The sequence below is a fragment of the Staurois parvus genome, unplaced genomic scaffold (assembly GCF_062004578.1).
Source record: "Staurois parvus isolate SC_StPar_1 unplaced genomic scaffold, SC_StPar_1.0 ptg000758l, whole genome shotgun sequence".
NCBI lineage: Eukaryota > Metazoa > Chordata > Amphibia > Anura > Ranidae > Staurois > Staurois parvus.
In genome coordinates, this window is record NW_028318554.1 from 1285962 (window position 1) to 1303229 (window position 17268).

The window sequence follows — 17268 nt, forward strand, 5'->3', positions numbered from 1 at the left end:
AGTGAATGCAGGGTCCGGGGAGACCAGATATAGTGAATGCAGGGTCCGGGGAGACCGGATATAGTGGATGCAGGGTCCTGGGAAACCAGATATAGTGAATGCAGGGTCCGGGGACACCAGATATAGTGAATGCAGGGTCCGGGGAGACCAGATATAGTGAATGCAGGGTCCGGGGAGAGCGGATATAGTGAATGCGGGGTCCGGGGAGACCAGATATAGTGAATGCAGGGTGACACCAAGTCAGTTCCCCCCCAGTGTCAGAGTGTCTGCCACAGTCCCGCTATAAGTCACTGACCGCCTCCATTACTAGTGTTAAAAAAAAGATATTCCAGTATATATACCGCCATTTGTAAATGTATGTATGCCCCTTTAGTTAGGCTAAGTTGTTTGATGTGCAATGTGACCCATCTTTCTTCATTCTCAGTATGGTATATACAGCCCTGCTTGAATTGATAATTTGTTGGGATAACGTACTGTATGGGGTTGATTTTCTAAAAAAAATTGGACTTTTCACTTCGTGAGGGAAGTTGCCCTTTGCAAGGGAATTTTCCATCATCCAATTATGTGCAAGCAAAAATTAATTCTTTAAAAAAATGTTTACTTGCATGTAATTAGGTATTCTTTGCAAAGTGAAATTGTCACCACTTATCTGGGGAAACTTCCCTTGCAAACTAAAATGTCTCTTGAAAACTGAACAGCCTATTTTCTTTAGTGCATCAGCTCTTATGTTACTAATGTAGAACTGTAATGTAAGGGCTCGTGTACACTTTCTCCTGATAAACGCACATTTAGGAGCTTTTCTGCGTTTTTTTCAGCAGCCCCTGAACTCCCCCTAATGTTCTCCTATGTGTCCATGTACACATCGTCGTTTACAGGTAGTTGAGTTTACTGTCATTTTTTTGAACGCACCAAAACTTGCGTTCAGCAGTACATTTTACTGGCGTTTCAAACACCAAATGCTTGTAAACGCGGCTAACCGCGTTTATAATGTTTGCGTTTAGAAGCATTTTTTAACAGTTCCATGTCCAGATGCTGTCCGGAGCCTTTTTTCATCATCAGAAATGCATGCAAAGCGTTTTCCATGTATTCAAATGGACCCGGTACACCGGCGCAGTCAGTTCCAGGTTTCACGTGAAGGAAACAATGGCCGCATTATGCTCATGATGGGATCCATAGTGAATACAACCAGAAAAGACAGCTCATCTCAACACATACTGCTCTCTCTGCTACTGCTCTCTCTATTCCTCTCAAAATGTCTGAAATAGTTATTTATTTACTATTTTTCAGTGCATTTTGGGCATTTTGGAAGGTCTCCTGAGGTTATCTTTAAAAAATTCTTCTAATCGCAAACGCACATAAACGCGATATGCAAACGCAGCTAAACCGATGTTTTTTAACCTACATTTTCCAGCAGTCAGCTTCCATCGTTCAGAAGAGTTTTCCAAACGTGTACATGGAGCCCTTAGCTGTGGAACCTTCAATAAAGGTTGATTTAAAAAAAAAAAAAAAACATAAGTTATCATTTGTTAATGTTTTTTAAACTGCTGTAGAAAAAAAAGCAGTTTTGGAACATATTAGGGCAATATATAAGGAGGGAGGGGCTGTGAGTCAGGTGATCATCTACCAGGCAAGCAGGAATCCAATCAGAATGAAGCACGGGGCACAGTTATCATCACAATAACTTTGTTTGTCATATACTATTACATTTGTATTTGCTATAGTGTTGGGAGGAATTCAAATAATGAAGAAATGGTGGCATCAGCTGATCATCCTGAGCTGCGTTCTATGTAAGTCTGACTTCAGCTTTAATATACTGCAGAGGGACCAGGTTTCCATTTTTGGTTTGTCATTCTTTTGATCTTTTCAGAAAGAATGAGGAGACATTTTTATATATTTTTTTTTCTATGTTATTCTCTTGGCCTTTTTCAGTAACTCTCTTGGCCTTATATGAGGGGCCAGGTTTCCATTTTTAGTTTGTAATTCTATTGGTTTTTTTTTTGGAGGGATAGGGTCCTTTTTTAGTGCCTTTCTCCTGACCTTTTATGATAGGACAAGTTCCAATTTAAGTTTGTAATTCTCTTGTCCTTTTTTTTGCAGGGATGGGTTCAATTTTCAGTCTATCATTCTCTTGGCCTTTTACGAAGGGCCAGGTTCCAATTTAAGTTTGTAATTTTTGAAGGGATGGGGTTCTAAATTTTAATATGTCACTCTCTTGGCCTTTTACGAGGGGCCAGGTTTCAATTATAATATATAATTCTTTTGGTCTTTTTTAAAGGAATGGAGTTCTATTTTTAGTAGGTTCTTCTCTTAGTATTTTTTTTTTTTGAGGAAGGGTTTTGTGTCATTACCTTTATTGACAGGCCAGATTTAATTTTTAGTTTGCAATAATCTTGGTCTGTTTTGAAAGGATGGGTTCCAATTTTTGGTATGTAATTTTATTGGCCTTTTATGAGGAGCCAGTTTTTCATTTTTAGTTTATGATTCTCTTGGTCTTTTTATGGGGTGGGGTCCTAATAAAGTTTAATTTTCTTGACCTTCTAAGAGGGGCCAGGTTTCAATTCTAGTTTGTAATTCTCTTGGTCTTTTTTGAAAGGATGGGGTCCAAAATTACGCAAGTCATTCTCTTAATCTTTTACAAGGAGCTAGGCTTCCATTTGTGTTTGCAATTCTCTGGATCTCTTTTTTGAGGGGATGTTGTGCCATTTATATATATATATATATATATATATATATATATATATATATATATATATATATATATTTTGTTCTCTTGGCCTTTTTCAGTAATTCCCTTGGCCTTATACAAGGGACCAGGTTTCCATTTTTAGTTTGTAATCCTATCAGCCATTTTTGAGAGGACGGGGTTCTGTTTTTGGTGTCATTTTATTGGAATTTTACGAAGGGCCAGATTTCAATTTAAATGTGTAATTCTCTTGGCCTTTTTTTGAGGGCAAGAAGTTAAAATGTTACTATGTCATTCTCTTGGCCTTTTACAATGTGCCAGGTTTCAAACTTAGTTTATAATTCTCTTGGCCTTTTTTTGAGAGGACAGGTCCTAATTTTATCATCATTATCTTGGCCGGGGGGAGGGTTCAGCTCTTAATTTTAGTTTGCAATTATCTTGTCTTTTTTGAAAGGATGGGGTCCAATTTTTGGCATGCCATTAATTTTCTTGGCCTTTTATGAGGAACCAGATTTCATTTTTGGTTTATAATTATCTTAGTCTTTTTAAGGGGAAGGGTTTTCTATTTTAGTTTAATTTGTGTTGACCTTCTACGAGGGGCCAGGTTTCAATTCTAGTTTGTAATTCTCTTGGTCTTTTGGATGAGGTGCAATTTTTAGTACGTTATTCTCTTAATCTTTTACAAAGCGCAAGGTTTCTATTTTTGTTTGTAATTCTCTTGTTCTCTTTTTTGAGGGGATGCGAGTACTTTTTTTAGTATGTCATTCTATTGTTTTTTGTTTTTCTTTTAAGAGAACTGGGTGCCTTTTTTTGGCCTCTCCTTTTCTTAGTCTTTTTCAAGGGGATGGGTTCCATTTTTAGTTTGTCATTCTCTTTGGACCTTCAGATAGATATATTTTCCAAGAGAATCCAACAAAAAATACCTTGCACATGTAGTCCAGATGCACCAAATTGTTTGAGGGACTCTTTGTAAGCTTGAAAATGTTGCTTTTTCTGAATGCCAAAAGATAGTCATTTGGTGGTAAGTCCTATGTATAATATGATCATAAGAGATTTAAACTTTTGTCATCTCTTTGCAAATTCAGTAGATGTAAAATGAGACCTACCTTGGGGTTAGCACTATTTCCTTTCACAGATCAGAGCTGGGCAGAGGTGGTCAAGCAAGAGAAGAAACTGCTGATAGTGAAGGTGGGAGATCCAGCTGAAATGCCATGTTATCAGAGCGAATCCTCCTATTTCTACATGGCCTGGTACCAGCAGATGCCCAGTGAAGGGTTAAAGATGGTGGTCTCATCAAGTGGAGCTAATGATTTTACAAAGGAAAATAATTATGAGAAGGCATGGGACCTCAAAAGAAATGACACGCACAATTCTCAGCTAATTCTGAAGTCTGCAGCTAAAGAGGATCAGGCTGTGTATTTCTGTGCAGCTAGTCAACACAGAAGCAGAAACCAACGCTGCACCTGGCACTTAATGCAAACCATAGGCAAGCCAATCACATCTCAGTCCTGCCACTGGTGTTGCCATCATTTCCAGTACAAAATGTTGACTTTTAAAGTTCTACAATCCCTGACCTAATAATACGTTTGCCAACAAATTTGATTTTTAGTGGTCAAGTCAATAAATTACCAACTAAACTCTATGCTTTCTTAAGCTTAAAAACGATCTAAAACCAAAAATCTAATACAGTCATGGCCGAAATTGTTGGCACCCTTGATATTTTTCCTGAAAATCAAGTATTTCACACAAAAAAGGTATTGCATTAACACATGTTTTGCTATACACATGTTTATTCCCTTTGTATGTATTGGAACAAATATAAAACAGAGGCAGAAAAGCAAATATGACATAATGTCACACAAAACCCCAAAAATGGGCTGGACAAAAGTATTGGCACCCTTAACTTAATATTTGGTTGCACACCCTTTGGAAAACATAACTGAAATCAGTCGCTTCCTATAACCATCAATAAGCTTCTGACACCTCTCACCCGGAATTTTGGACCACTCTTCCTTTGCAAACAGCTCCAGGTCTCTCTTATTGGAAGGACACCTTTTCCCAACAGCAATTTTAAGATCTCTCCACAGGTGTTCAATGGGATTTAGATCTGGGCTCATTGCTGGCCACTTCAGAACTCTCCAGCGCTTCTTTGCCATCCATTTCTGAGTGCTTTTTGACGTATGTTTGGGGTCATTGTCCTGCTGGAAGACCCAGGATCTTGGACGCAAACCCAGCTTTCTGACACTGGGCCCTACAGTGCGACCCAAAATCCTTTGGTAATCCTCAGATTTCATGATGCCTTGCACACAGTCAAGGCACCCAGTGCCAGAGGCAGCAAAACAACCCCAAAACATCATTGAACCTCCACCATATTTTACCGTAGGTACTGTGTTTTGTTCTTTGTAGGCCTCATTCCGTTTTCGGTAAACAGTAGAATGATGTGCTTTACCGAAAAGCTCTATCTTGGTCTCATCTGTCCACAAGACGTTTTCCCAGAAGGCTTTTGGCTTACTCAAGTACATTTTGGCAAACTGTAGTCTTGCTTTTTTATGTCTCTGTGTCAGCAGTGGGGTCCTCCTGGGTCTCCTGCCATAGCGTTTCATTTCATTTAAATGTCGACGGATAGTTCGCGCTGACACTGATGCTCCCTGAGCCTGCAGGACAGCTTGAATGTCTTTGGAACATGTTTGGGGCTGCTTATCCACCATCCGGACTATTCTGCGTTGCAATCTTTCATCAATTTTCCTCATCCGTCCACGACCAGGGAGATTAGCTACAGTGCCATGGGTTGCAAACTTCTTGATAATGTTGCGCACTGTGGACAAAGGCAAATCTAGTTCTCTGGAGATGGACTTGTAACCTTGAGATTGTTGATATTTTGCCACAATTTTGGTTCTCAGGTCCTCAGACAGTTCTCGTCTCCTCTTTCTGTTGTCCATGCTTAGTGTGGCACAGACAGACACACAATGCAAAGGTTAAGTGAACGTCTCTCCTTTTTATCTGCTTTCAGGTGTGATTTCTATATTGCCCACACCTGTTACTTGCCCCAGGTGAGTTTACAGGAGCATCACATGCTTGTAACATTCTTATTTATCCGCAGTTGTGAAAGGGTGCCAATACTTTTGTCCAGCCCATTTTTGGAGGTTTGTGTGACATTATGTCGAATTTGCTTTCTTTCCTCCCTTTTTTTGTTTTGTCCCAATACACACAAAGGGAATAAACATGTGTATAGCAAAACATGTGTTAATGCAATACGTTTCGTGAGAAATACATGATTTCCTGGAGAAATATCAAGGGTGCCAACAATTTCGGCCATGACTGTATATTGCAGCTTACTGGTACTTGGGCATCTACAAGCAGGGACTTTTTTCAGCCGGAACTTGGTGGAACTCAGTTCCACCACCTTTGGCTCAGGCCCTCTGATCCCTGATCAGCTCAATCGCCACTATCCAACAGCTTGTCTCCCAACGGCTCTCACAAATCTGATCTCCTGAGTGGCTCCCACTGAGTGCAGGATGGGGACCAGGAAGATGCAAGTGCCTGGGGTGCAGTGTGGATGCTGACACTTCCATGAGATAATCTCCCTGAAAGTGAGAGAGGTGGAGCCACCTACAGTACGTGGGGAAGTACTACAGCAACAAAAGTAAGGCACGTGGAAGAGAGTGGAGCTTTTAAGGAGGGTGGAGAAGATAGGAGCAGTGGAGTGGGGGACAGGGAGTGTGTTATTCCCAGGATCACCAGTTGAAAAGAAAAAAAATAATGCAGCCACTGCATCTAAGGACTGGTAGGCTGCACTATATATTACATATTTGTTTTTGGGTTTAGATACACTTTAACCCTTTTGCTGCCACCAACATAAGACCTACATCAATAGCAGCATGGGCTGGAGTTGAATTTTAAAGGAAAGTTTTTGCTTCAAAAATACAGAATATGCATATGTATATGAATTACATCAGGCCGGCTGTTACTTACCTCCATTTTCAAAAGACCAGGTATCTGGCTGTCTCTGGATTGAAGCCCTGGATCTGGATACGTATTCTGGCCCAGTGCATCAGAAAGCACAGCCATTGGCTTAGTATAATAGGCAAACTAGCATTCCTAAAAGGAGAGGTCAGCCTTTATATTCTCTAATTCCAAGTTTCCTTTAAGGAATGGGTGCTCAACCTATTGAGGAGCGAGGGCCACATAAGTTATTTGGCAAATGGTCGCAGGCCACAATGAAATTAAATGGTTCAGAATTTTGCATTTTTTATTTTGAATAGCAGCCACTGAATGCTGGCAGGAGGGATAGAAGTAGTTAGCTTTCAGTGGTTGCAGGGGGAAAATGGAGAGGATCAATTTCTGTATATGCCACTCCCGCCACCCCTCTTGTCAGGGTCAGCAGCCATGGGTGGTTATCTGAGACAAGAGTCAACTGACCTTCAACCAATCAGAACTATGCAGGCATGAACCAAAACCACAGTAGGTGTGTCGTTATCATCATTAACTCTTAGCAGCCTAGCATATGAGACACAATCCCACTTTCTTTTCTCATAGGCTTGCAAATGATGAAACTATGGCAATTTCTGATGCTAGTTCCTGGCTATTTTTTGTGTAAGTATAATTAAATAGGGTGGTTTTATGTGTTTTAATTACTTTCATTGTCCTGAGACGTCCAAACAATATTACTGCCATAAAAATTTGTCGGCATTAATGTCATTCCTGAGCAGGGGCGGACTGACGACTCATGGGGCCCCCGGGCAATAGGGGATCATGGGGCCCCTGTGTCCTTGCCCAAACTCAAAAAAGCCTATGAAAAAGGTACCAGGGGCATCTCATGGGGCCCCCTACTGACCCCAGGCCCTCTGGCAGTGCCCGAGTTTCTAAATGGTCAGTCCGCCCCTGTTCCTGAGGGACCCCAACATCTGTTGTAGAACACCACATAAGGTCTGCACTCACAGGTAATGTTTCCCATTTGTCCACCTCTAAACTAGCAAATGTTGCTTGATCCTTCAAAAGGTTTTATAGCAGCATAGGCTGCAAGCCTAAAATGGTCATCCGGCATTCAAGCTTTTGCAATATGTTTTATAGAAGAGCTTTAGAAGTAATGAAGACCTCAGAGATAAAGAGAATTGTCCTATCTTACTGCTATTCTTTTCCACAGGTCGAGGCTGGGCAGAGGTGGTCAAGCAAGATAAGGGGCTGGTAAAAGTAAATCTTGGAGATCCTGCAGAAATGCCATGTTATCAGAGCAGATCAGACTTCTACAACATGTTCTGGTACCAGCAGAAGCCTGGAGAAGGGCCAAAGGTGATGGTCTGGTCAACCGGAGCTAATGATTATACCATGGAAGAGGCATACAAGGCTACATGGACCTTCACCAGGAACGACACTCACAATTCTCTACTAAGGCTGAAATCTGCAACTAAGGACGATCAGGCTGTGTATTTCTGTGCAGCTAGTATACACAGAAGCTGAAACCAAAGCTGCACCTGGCACTAAATATCTGCCATGGACAGTTTGTGTTCACATTGCCATTTTGCTGCTAGGTGCCTGATTTGCTAATATATATATATATATATATATATATATATATATATATGTGCGAGTGTGTGTGTGTGTGTAATTGTTTGCTATTATTTTCCCTGATGTTAACCCTTGCAACAGTTCTAGTTTTATATACCGTGGCATGGTATATATCAGCCAAATGTCAACACTACATTCTTCTATATTAAAAAAGCAACAGTACTAGTATATGCATAATATATAGTATTAAAAATATTTTGCATTTTGTTTTCAGTGTGTGATTTAAAATAGTTATAAGCATCAACTTGATTTTCTTGGTTGTCAAGGTTTTAGAATGCTTATTTTATTTTTTTATTAAAGGTATTTATATAGCGCGGTCAATTTGCACAGAGCGTTACATATATTGTACATTCAGATCAGTCTCTAAGCTCAAGGAGCATACAATTTAAGGTCCCTAACTCACATCCATACATACACATACTAGGGACAATTAACCCACCAGCATGTCTTTGCAATGTAGAAGGAAACCCACACAGGCACAGGGAGAACATGCAAGCTCCACATAGCTAGTGCCATAGTTGAAATTCAAACTGATGACTCTAGTGCTGCTAGGCAGAATCGCTAGTCACTGAGCTGCTCCGAATGTTTTGGAAACATCAATTTAAAGAAGAATTCCAGGTATGTTTTTTTTTTCCGTAGGTACCATTACATTCCCCCATGGAAGAAAAATATATTTGAAATGTATTTTAAAAATATTTTTCCCAAATATATTGCCATATATTTGAAATGCTACAATTTTGGCCATATTCAATATCTTTCAAAATATATTTAAATAAATATGTATATATACTGCATGTTGAAATGCGTTTTTATTATTTTATTATTTTTAAAAATACATTTCGAATATACCGTATGTCTTTAAAAATACAAATCTACATTTTTGGAATGCATTTACAATATATATGTAAAAATATATGTTAAAATGACTTTTTTATATGTTAAAAAAGTTTTTAAGAATATATTTTTAAAATATATATTTATTAAATATATTCTTCGGATTTTTTTTAACATATAAAAAAGTAATTTTAACATATATGTTCACATATATTTGTAAATGCATTCCAAAAATGTAGATTTGTATTTTTTAAAGACATACAGTATATTTGAAATGTATTTTTAAAAATATTTTTCATATATTTTATAATAAAAATGCATTTCAACATGCAGTATATATATATATATATATATATATATATATATATTTATTGAAATATATTTTTAAATATATTGAATAAGGCCAAAATTGTAGAATATCAATTATAAGGCAATATATTTGAGAATAATAATTTTAAATTATATTTCAAATATATTTTTCTTCCATGTGGGTATATATTATACTGATATCATGTTATATAACTGTAGTAGTTAGTGTTTCTCTGTATGCCTTCTATGGTGGAGAGGTAGGGTGGTGAAATCATGACCTCCACCTAATTCAATCAGAGGATGCTTTGCATTTATTAAAAAAAAAAAAAAAAAACCCAAGGTATTCTGTGATTAGTACCTGAACGTTCTTGTGAGTGGCACCTGTGTTCACTGCAGCATGGCAGCTGCTTGGCATGGGACAAAGCAGGCAGCGGCAATCACTGTTGTAGCAATGCCTACTACAGTGATTTTGTTCTTCCGCAGTGATCCTACAGGTAGGCATATGCAAACTTTCATTGGTCCAAGCTGTACCAATGTAAATGTAGCGTCCCTCCAGTCAGTGTGTAGCTAGTTTTTTAGACAGAGGCCTGGGATGAGTCAGCCAGGTTACTCTGGGTCAGAGCTGAGGGCTCTGCAGATCAGTTCCCTGATACCTCCCCTTGCTCCAGATGCTTAAGAAGCAGGGGTGGACTGACCATTTGAGCACTCGGGCACTGCCCGAGGGCCCGGGGTCAGTAGGGGGCCCCATGAAAGGCCCCTGGTACGTTTCATAGGCTTTTTTGGGTGTGCTTTGAGTGTGGGCAAGGACACAGGGGCCCCCTGATCCCCTATTGCCCGGGGGCCCCATGAGTTGTCAGTCCGCCCCTGTTAAGAAGTTTCTAGAAGGCAGTGGGTGGGGGTGAGGAGGGGCTGATCTGCATACTCAAGAGATTCTGATCAAGGAGGCTTGGAATGGGGTCAGAACAGCCCTTCAGTATGAGAGAGCCTGACCAGATAGTAGTCAGTGTGGGGTGAAAGGTGGTGTGAGAAGGCTGGAGTGTGGGGCCTGGGAGGGGAGCCCAGGGAGGGGGCCTACCTGCAGGCAGGAGCTAGGAAGAAGGACCTCTCAGCCTCAACTTTCCCCTGAGAGAGGACAGCCTGGGAAGTAGAGAAGGAGCCAGCCCAGCATAAGGCCTGAAGGCAGCCTCCAACCCACAAGCTTACAGGAGAGGACTGAGTAATCCCACATCCCCTGAGCGGGATAAGGGGAGAGGGCAGTCAGGTGGCAAACACAACTAGCTCCTCATCTGGGGCTGCTTTACTAAAGTGGCAGCTTCTAGATCACCTTGCTCAGGGATTCCCTTGGGAAGCTGGGTGAAGAGGAAGATCCATCTGGGGTCTGAGACCAGAAGGGCTGGAGAACTGTTTAACCTCCCTGGTGGTATTCCCGAGTGTAGCTCGGGGTAAAGTTTCAGCACCATAAGCGGTAACCCCGAGCTACACTCAGGAATACACTGCAGCGTTGCTCCGGAATCTCTTCTTCACTTACCTTGTCCTGCGCTCCCGCGATGTCCCCCCTGCAGTGTCCCCGGCCATCTCCTCCGGCCAATGCTGGCATCTGTCATCTGGGTTCCATTCCCTGCGACGTCGGGACGTACGGGGGACGGAACGGCAGAAAATTTGAAAAAAAAATGTGAAAAAGTGACATTCACTAAATTCACTAAAATCACATAGTATAACATTCCTGTATCAACCCATTTCACATACATTTTGTCCCGAGTGCTTTGTCCGGCGCCCTGCCTGCATTTTTACTGTTCTTTCTGCCTGGAAACAGAAACGTCCATGGCGTCCAAAAAGCGTCCCTTTAGGTCAAAAGCGGTTTTAGACCGGCTAGAGAACAGTGATAGTAAATCAGAACCACTTGCAGAATTGAGTGATAATGATTCGTGGGGGAAATTTGTCATCAGACACTGAAAACGATTTTGAGACTTTGCTCAGCGATGTGCGAACTTGGCGCTATATTTCAAATTTCAGTGTTTTTGGTTTGATTATATTATTGAATTACATTTATTATATTATTATTTTTTATGATTATTTATTATATTATAATTTATGATTTCATGTTTCAAATTTTATCATACCCGGGATGTTTACTAGACTCTTGATCGGACAGATTTCAGTGAGTTATTCCTAAAAATGACAGGCCTACAATTAAAAAAATACTGTACATATTTCCATGCAAAAAAATGTACCGCTTTGAGCACAGAAATACTGACATAATCAGACCGCTAGGGAGGTTAAAGGAGAGACTTTCATTCTATTTATCCACATCTGTACATAGTTGCTAAGGAGTTTGTCCTCAAGTTTCTAAAGTTCCTTGGGCATCCCATACACCTCTCAATTGCATCGGAGTTCGATACCCTTTAATAAAACTACAAAAACAAGCTCAAGGACTGTTTACTGTCTCCAGTGTGCAAATGCCTGTTGCCTGGCTGCGCAGGACTAAAGGGGGACCCAAAAACTCAGACACTCCTAAGGGGGTAGTGCTACATAACTATGCAGTACAATCCATACCTGGAGTTCAGCTTTAAGCATTGCTCTAGTCCCATAAGCATTCTTGCTCGTATCATGGCAGTTCAACATTTCAGGACACTTTTGTGACACAAAATACTTGTACAGTCTAACCTCTTTACAACCACCATAAGTTGAAAAAGCCTTTAGTTTTCGATAACAGACAAAATTGCTAGCATGTTTTATTGCTGTGTTTGGGGAGATTCCCACTTCCCACAGCCCTATTTTCTGTCCTAGTGACACCAAGGCAAGAAATGAGAGGGCATGGGTGTCACTGGATCAAGAAGACACAAGAAATTAATAAAATTCAGACAGGAGTTCTATAACTCCTTCCTTTGTCCCAACATAAACAATACTCTGGCTAGAGTTGGGTTTTGGATGCAAGGTTTACTTAGAGTTAGGATTTAATATTACAAGGGGCAGATCTTATTTGTCCCAATGGCCATCTGCCCCAGTCACAGTTCCTGTTCTGGTACCCCAGCTGCTTCCGGTGCTTATGGTGTCACTCATGCCTTGTATTTTAATAGCACTAAGACTTTACAGAGTACATAAAGCCATTTGCATCAGTCCCTGCCACAGAGGAACTCACAATTAAAAGTCCCTATCCTGATTGCACACCAGGGTGTCTGTGGCTAGGTGTCAATTTACCTGCCTTGATGGGTTTTGTTGGGTTTTTAGAGGACATTGAATCATTAGGAAGAAGCCCAAACAAACAAGGGAAAAGCATACATAATCCATGCAGTGAGGGCGTACTCACACTTGGTCATCCATACTGTTCTTGAGCAAACTTGACTTCCAAAGTCTAGTTCAGTTGACAAATGTAATCGCTCCATACTGTACTTGGGCACAGTTCAGTTTACCCTGTCCTGACCTCATAGAAGACGTGGGCTTGTGAATGGAAACCTTGGATTCGGGTACTGTACACATCTGTGTAATTGCTAACCATTCATGAGCTTGGAACTCTCAGAGATCATTGATTACTCCTGGATATCAAAAGCAGAGGCCACTGTAGTATGACTGGCAGTGGTGTGACATATGTGCTACTAGAATAGTGTAGAATATTACAGGTAAAATCATTGTTTAAGGCTCATGGTAGTTGTGTGGGTCATGTGATTAAAGTGGGCTTATTGCAGGTTAGCTGAATGATTCTACAGGTTGTGGCTCTATCGCCTGCTCCTGACTCTGGAGAACCACAGAACCTTCCGGTAAGAAGGAGGGGTGGAGGCCTAATCCACATATTCATGGGGGTCCGGTCAATCCCAGGTTTTGAGGCCCTGGTAGAGTGGTGGATTGGCCTATAACTATGGGGGAGTCAGGCTGACAGAGGAGTTGGGTGGAAGATGGAGTGCTGAGTAGACTGTCGGAGACTATGAGGAGTCTCTAGGTCTTGGGGGGGGGGGGCCTCTAGGCTGGGCTCGGGCTGGCTCAGGAAGATACACTTTGCAGAGAGGCACAGATGGGATCAAGGCCTGGAGCAGCAGAAAGCAAAGAGGACTGAGCAAGTATAGCAGCACTATCACGTACCTGGTGAAAGAGGCCAAAGGAGAGAGGGCTTCCCTTGCAGCTAAGTTCTAGACTCCCCTGCAGGTGGGACAGCAGGAGTCAGGCCCACAGTAGCACAGGTCGCCTGTGTGAGTGCTTGTTTGGTGGTCTACCCAGGAGCATGGCTGATGCACTGAGATGGGGTCTGCGGGCAGGGGGCGCCTGTGCGAGGTATGCAGGTCTTCCAGAGAACAGAGGATCACAGGATAACCAGTTTGAGCCAAGGTCGGGTGCCAGGTGGGGATCGGAGCAGACGTAGTCAAAAGGGATAGCCGATGTCATACACAGAGAGCAGGAGAGAAGATCCGTAAACAAGCCGGGATCAGGTCGGGGTTAAACAGAGCAGACAGGTCCAGGAGCAAGCCAAGTCGTTAACAGGAAATCAGTCAGGAAGTCAGGATAGCAAGGGAACGAAGGTACTAGGGAGCCAGAGATCAACCAACACCTGAGAGTAGGGCAGGGCTTCCTTATAAAGGCCGTTTGGTGCCAAATTTGAGCCGATGTGAACTTCTGTGGCCATGCAAGGTACTGGCAGGGGTGCCAGGTCTCTAACACCTCTGCCGAGGACAGAGCCCTGACAAGCACACTTTGAAATCTACAAGGGGAAAAACTGCCACACATAGCATGCTTTCCATGGACAGCATTGAGCTACAATCCTTCTATCCTTGATCCAGGAGATCTTTCAAGAAGCCAGGAGGGCTGGTAGTCTCTGCAGGCTGGGGATCTGAGAGCAGCTCTGTAAGGGGGAGAAAAGACAATTCTGCATGTAGCTACGAGAAGTAAAGTGATTTTTAAGGGGCTGCTAGTTCCTTGCCCATGAGAGGCAGCTTCTACTGATCTGCAATGACTGACGGCTTTCAGGAAAAGAACAGTCCATGATCTGCTTTGTACAGAGGAAGGAATTGACCCTCTTCCATTATTTCAAGTCAAATTGGGCATCCCATAATAGTTGATTTCCCCTAAATAGAACAACAAAACCAAGTTCCTGGACTGGTCACTGTCTCTGGATGTAAGTCGGTGTGAAAATGCCAGTTGCCTGGCTGTGCAGAGGGACGCTTAGGGATACCCACAATACAGCGGCCCTCACGTGGGTAGCTCTACCCATGCTTGGTCTGGCACAATGTGCTGTAAGTGCAGGCCAGTAGGGGAGTTTATGGGCATAGATACAAGGCAACTGTGGCAAACGTGAGTACACCCTGTGTCTCCAGCGATCTAAAACGCAGAGCTCCAGCTCTACAAGGCAAAACCAATAAATACTAATAAGCCACCACGTCGGTAACAATAAATAAAACATCAATCTAATAAAAAAAGAGGAGAGGCCCAGGGAACATTCAATGGAACAGCCAGGATGTGGCTGAATGTGACACAAGTCAGGTGACCATCTACCAATTAGAATTAAGAAGCTGAGGATCAAAAGCAAAGCACAAGCATCATTATCATCACTTACTCTCCAAAACTCACAATGTGATGCGTACATTTTACTTTCATTTCCAAGCGTGTAGCAGGGATGATGGAGCTGTGCCAGTTTTTACTGCTAATTGTGAGCTATTTCCTACGTACGTAAACTCATTAGTAGATTGCTAAATTATTTTTCATAATATTGAGGGTACCAAAACAGCTGGTGATATGCCCCTTGCAGTGCAAGCTCCAAGGCTGTTCATTTGTTGAACATATTTGGTGCTAGCAAAACTATTCATCTAGTATGGCTGTGCAAGAATCACATTTTTAAAATATGTTGATCCAGAGAAAGTTAAAACATTAGAGAGAAAGAATTGAAAAACCTTACCTTGAAGTTACAACTCTTCCCTTCCACAGGTCGGGGTTGGTCAGCAGTGGTCAGACAAGAGAAGGAGCTGGTAATCGTGAATGTGGGAGATCCTGTGGAAATGCCATGTTACCAGAGTGAAACCAACTACTATGACATGTTCTGGTACCAGAAGAAGACCGGAGAAGGTCTGAAGCTGATCGTCTGGTCACCTGGAGCTAACGATTATACCATGGAAGCGGCGTACAAGGACACATGGACCTTGACCAGGGATGACACTCACAATTCTCTACTGAAGCTTAAATCTGCAACCAAGGTGGACCAAGCGGTGTATTTCTGTGCTGCTAGTTTGCACAGAAACTGAAACCAACGGTGTACCTGGCACTGAATGCCAATTATGAACAAATGTGAATCATACTGCTATACTGCCACTAGGGTGATCTCTTTTTTTCTGTGACAAAACATTGAGCTACCTTTTTCTCTTAATCTTTCTTCTTTTTTATAACATTTGCAACAATCCCTAGTTTAAATGCTTTGTCTGTTATATATTAGCCACTAACCTACATTGTTCTAGCTTACACAGAAACACTAACTACTACAGTAATATAAAATGATATCAGTATAATATATACCCACATGGAAGAAAAATATATTTGAAATATAATTTAAAATTATTATTCTCAAATATATTGCCTTATAATTGAAATTCTACAATTTTGGCCTTATTCAATATATTTCAAAATATATTTCAATAAATAAATATATATATATATATATATATATATATATATATATATATACATACACATACTGCATGTTGAAATGCGTTTTTATTACAAAATATATGAAAAGTATTTTTAGAAAAACATTTCAAATATCCTGTATGTATGTCTTTAAAAATACAAAATCTGCAATTTTGCAATGCATTTACATATATATGTAAAATGTATCTAAAAAATCTGAAGGATATATTTTAAGAAAATAGATGTTTTTTTAAGAATATATTTTTAAAATATATATTTATTAAATATATTCTTCAGATTTTTTTTAACATATAAAAAAGTCATTTTAACATATATTTTTATATATATTTGTAAATGCATTCCAAAAATGTAGATTTGTATTTTTAAAGACATACAGGATATTTGAAATGTATTTTTAAAAATATTTTTCATATATTTTGTAATAAAAACTCATCCCAACATTCAGTATATATATATATATATATATATATATAGAAATATATTATGAAATATATTGAATATGGCCAAAATTGTAGAATTTCAAATATATGACAATATATTTGGGAAGAATATTTTTAAAATATATTTCAAATATATTTTTCTTCCATATGGGTAAACTTAACATTAGTTAACCCATAATGCTCTGTATAAGGCAACTTTTGGATCTTAAGCCCTGGTGCCCAACTTCAGCCCAAGGGCCACATGGGGTCTTTTAGTACTGGTTGTGTTGCCCATGGACCCCAGAAATCTGGAATGGGAGTGGGAGCATTGCTTCATAAATTGATAATAGTAGTGACCGGGGGCAGACTGACCATTTGGAAACTCGGGCACTGCCCGAGGGCCCGGGGTCAGTAGGAGGCCCCATGAGATGCCCCTGGTACCTTTTTCATAGGCTTTTTTGAGTTTCACACAGGGGCCCCATGATCCCCTATTGCCCTGGGGCCCCATGAGTTGTCAGTCCGCCCCTGGTAGTGACTTCTACTAGTCTCAAAGAACATGTCCCAAGTCCAGTGTCCTATGCAGTCTCCTGTCCTATGCAGGGTGTCATCACTCTTGAACCAGACCTATACCATGGCCTCAGACTCTTACCATCATGTACTCTAGAACAGCCAATCGCAACATTTTTAACATGGAAGAACCCTTGAAATACATTTCCAGTCCTAGGAGACCCCTGGTAATGATTAATATCTCTACAGCTTATGGTACATACCAAGATGGTCAATAGGTAGAATGCCCCTTACATTTGTGGTCATCGAGAACATTCTCCTCTCTACAGG

General features: G+C 40.9%; 1 long non-coding RNA gene and 1 gene segment (V, D, J or C); both read left to right on the top strand.

The window, feature by feature from the left end:
• Positions 1 to 1722: 1722 nt before the first annotated feature.
• LOC149444955 (uncharacterized) lies at positions 1723 to 8455 on the top strand. The gene is made up of 2 exons (XR_016306501.1): positions 1723 to 1787; positions 7827 to 8455. It is a non-coding gene; the product is annotated as an uncharacterized LOC149444955 (long non-coding RNA).
• Positions 8456 to 9788: 1333 nt separating this feature from the next.
• Positions 9789 to 15612, top strand: LOC149444956 (T cell receptor beta variable 10-3-like). The segment is given in 2 exon segments: positions 9789 to 9885; positions 15299 to 15612. Coding segments are annotated over 2 exon segments (411 nt in total).
• The last annotated feature ends 1656 nt before the right edge of the window (positions 15613 to 17268 follow it).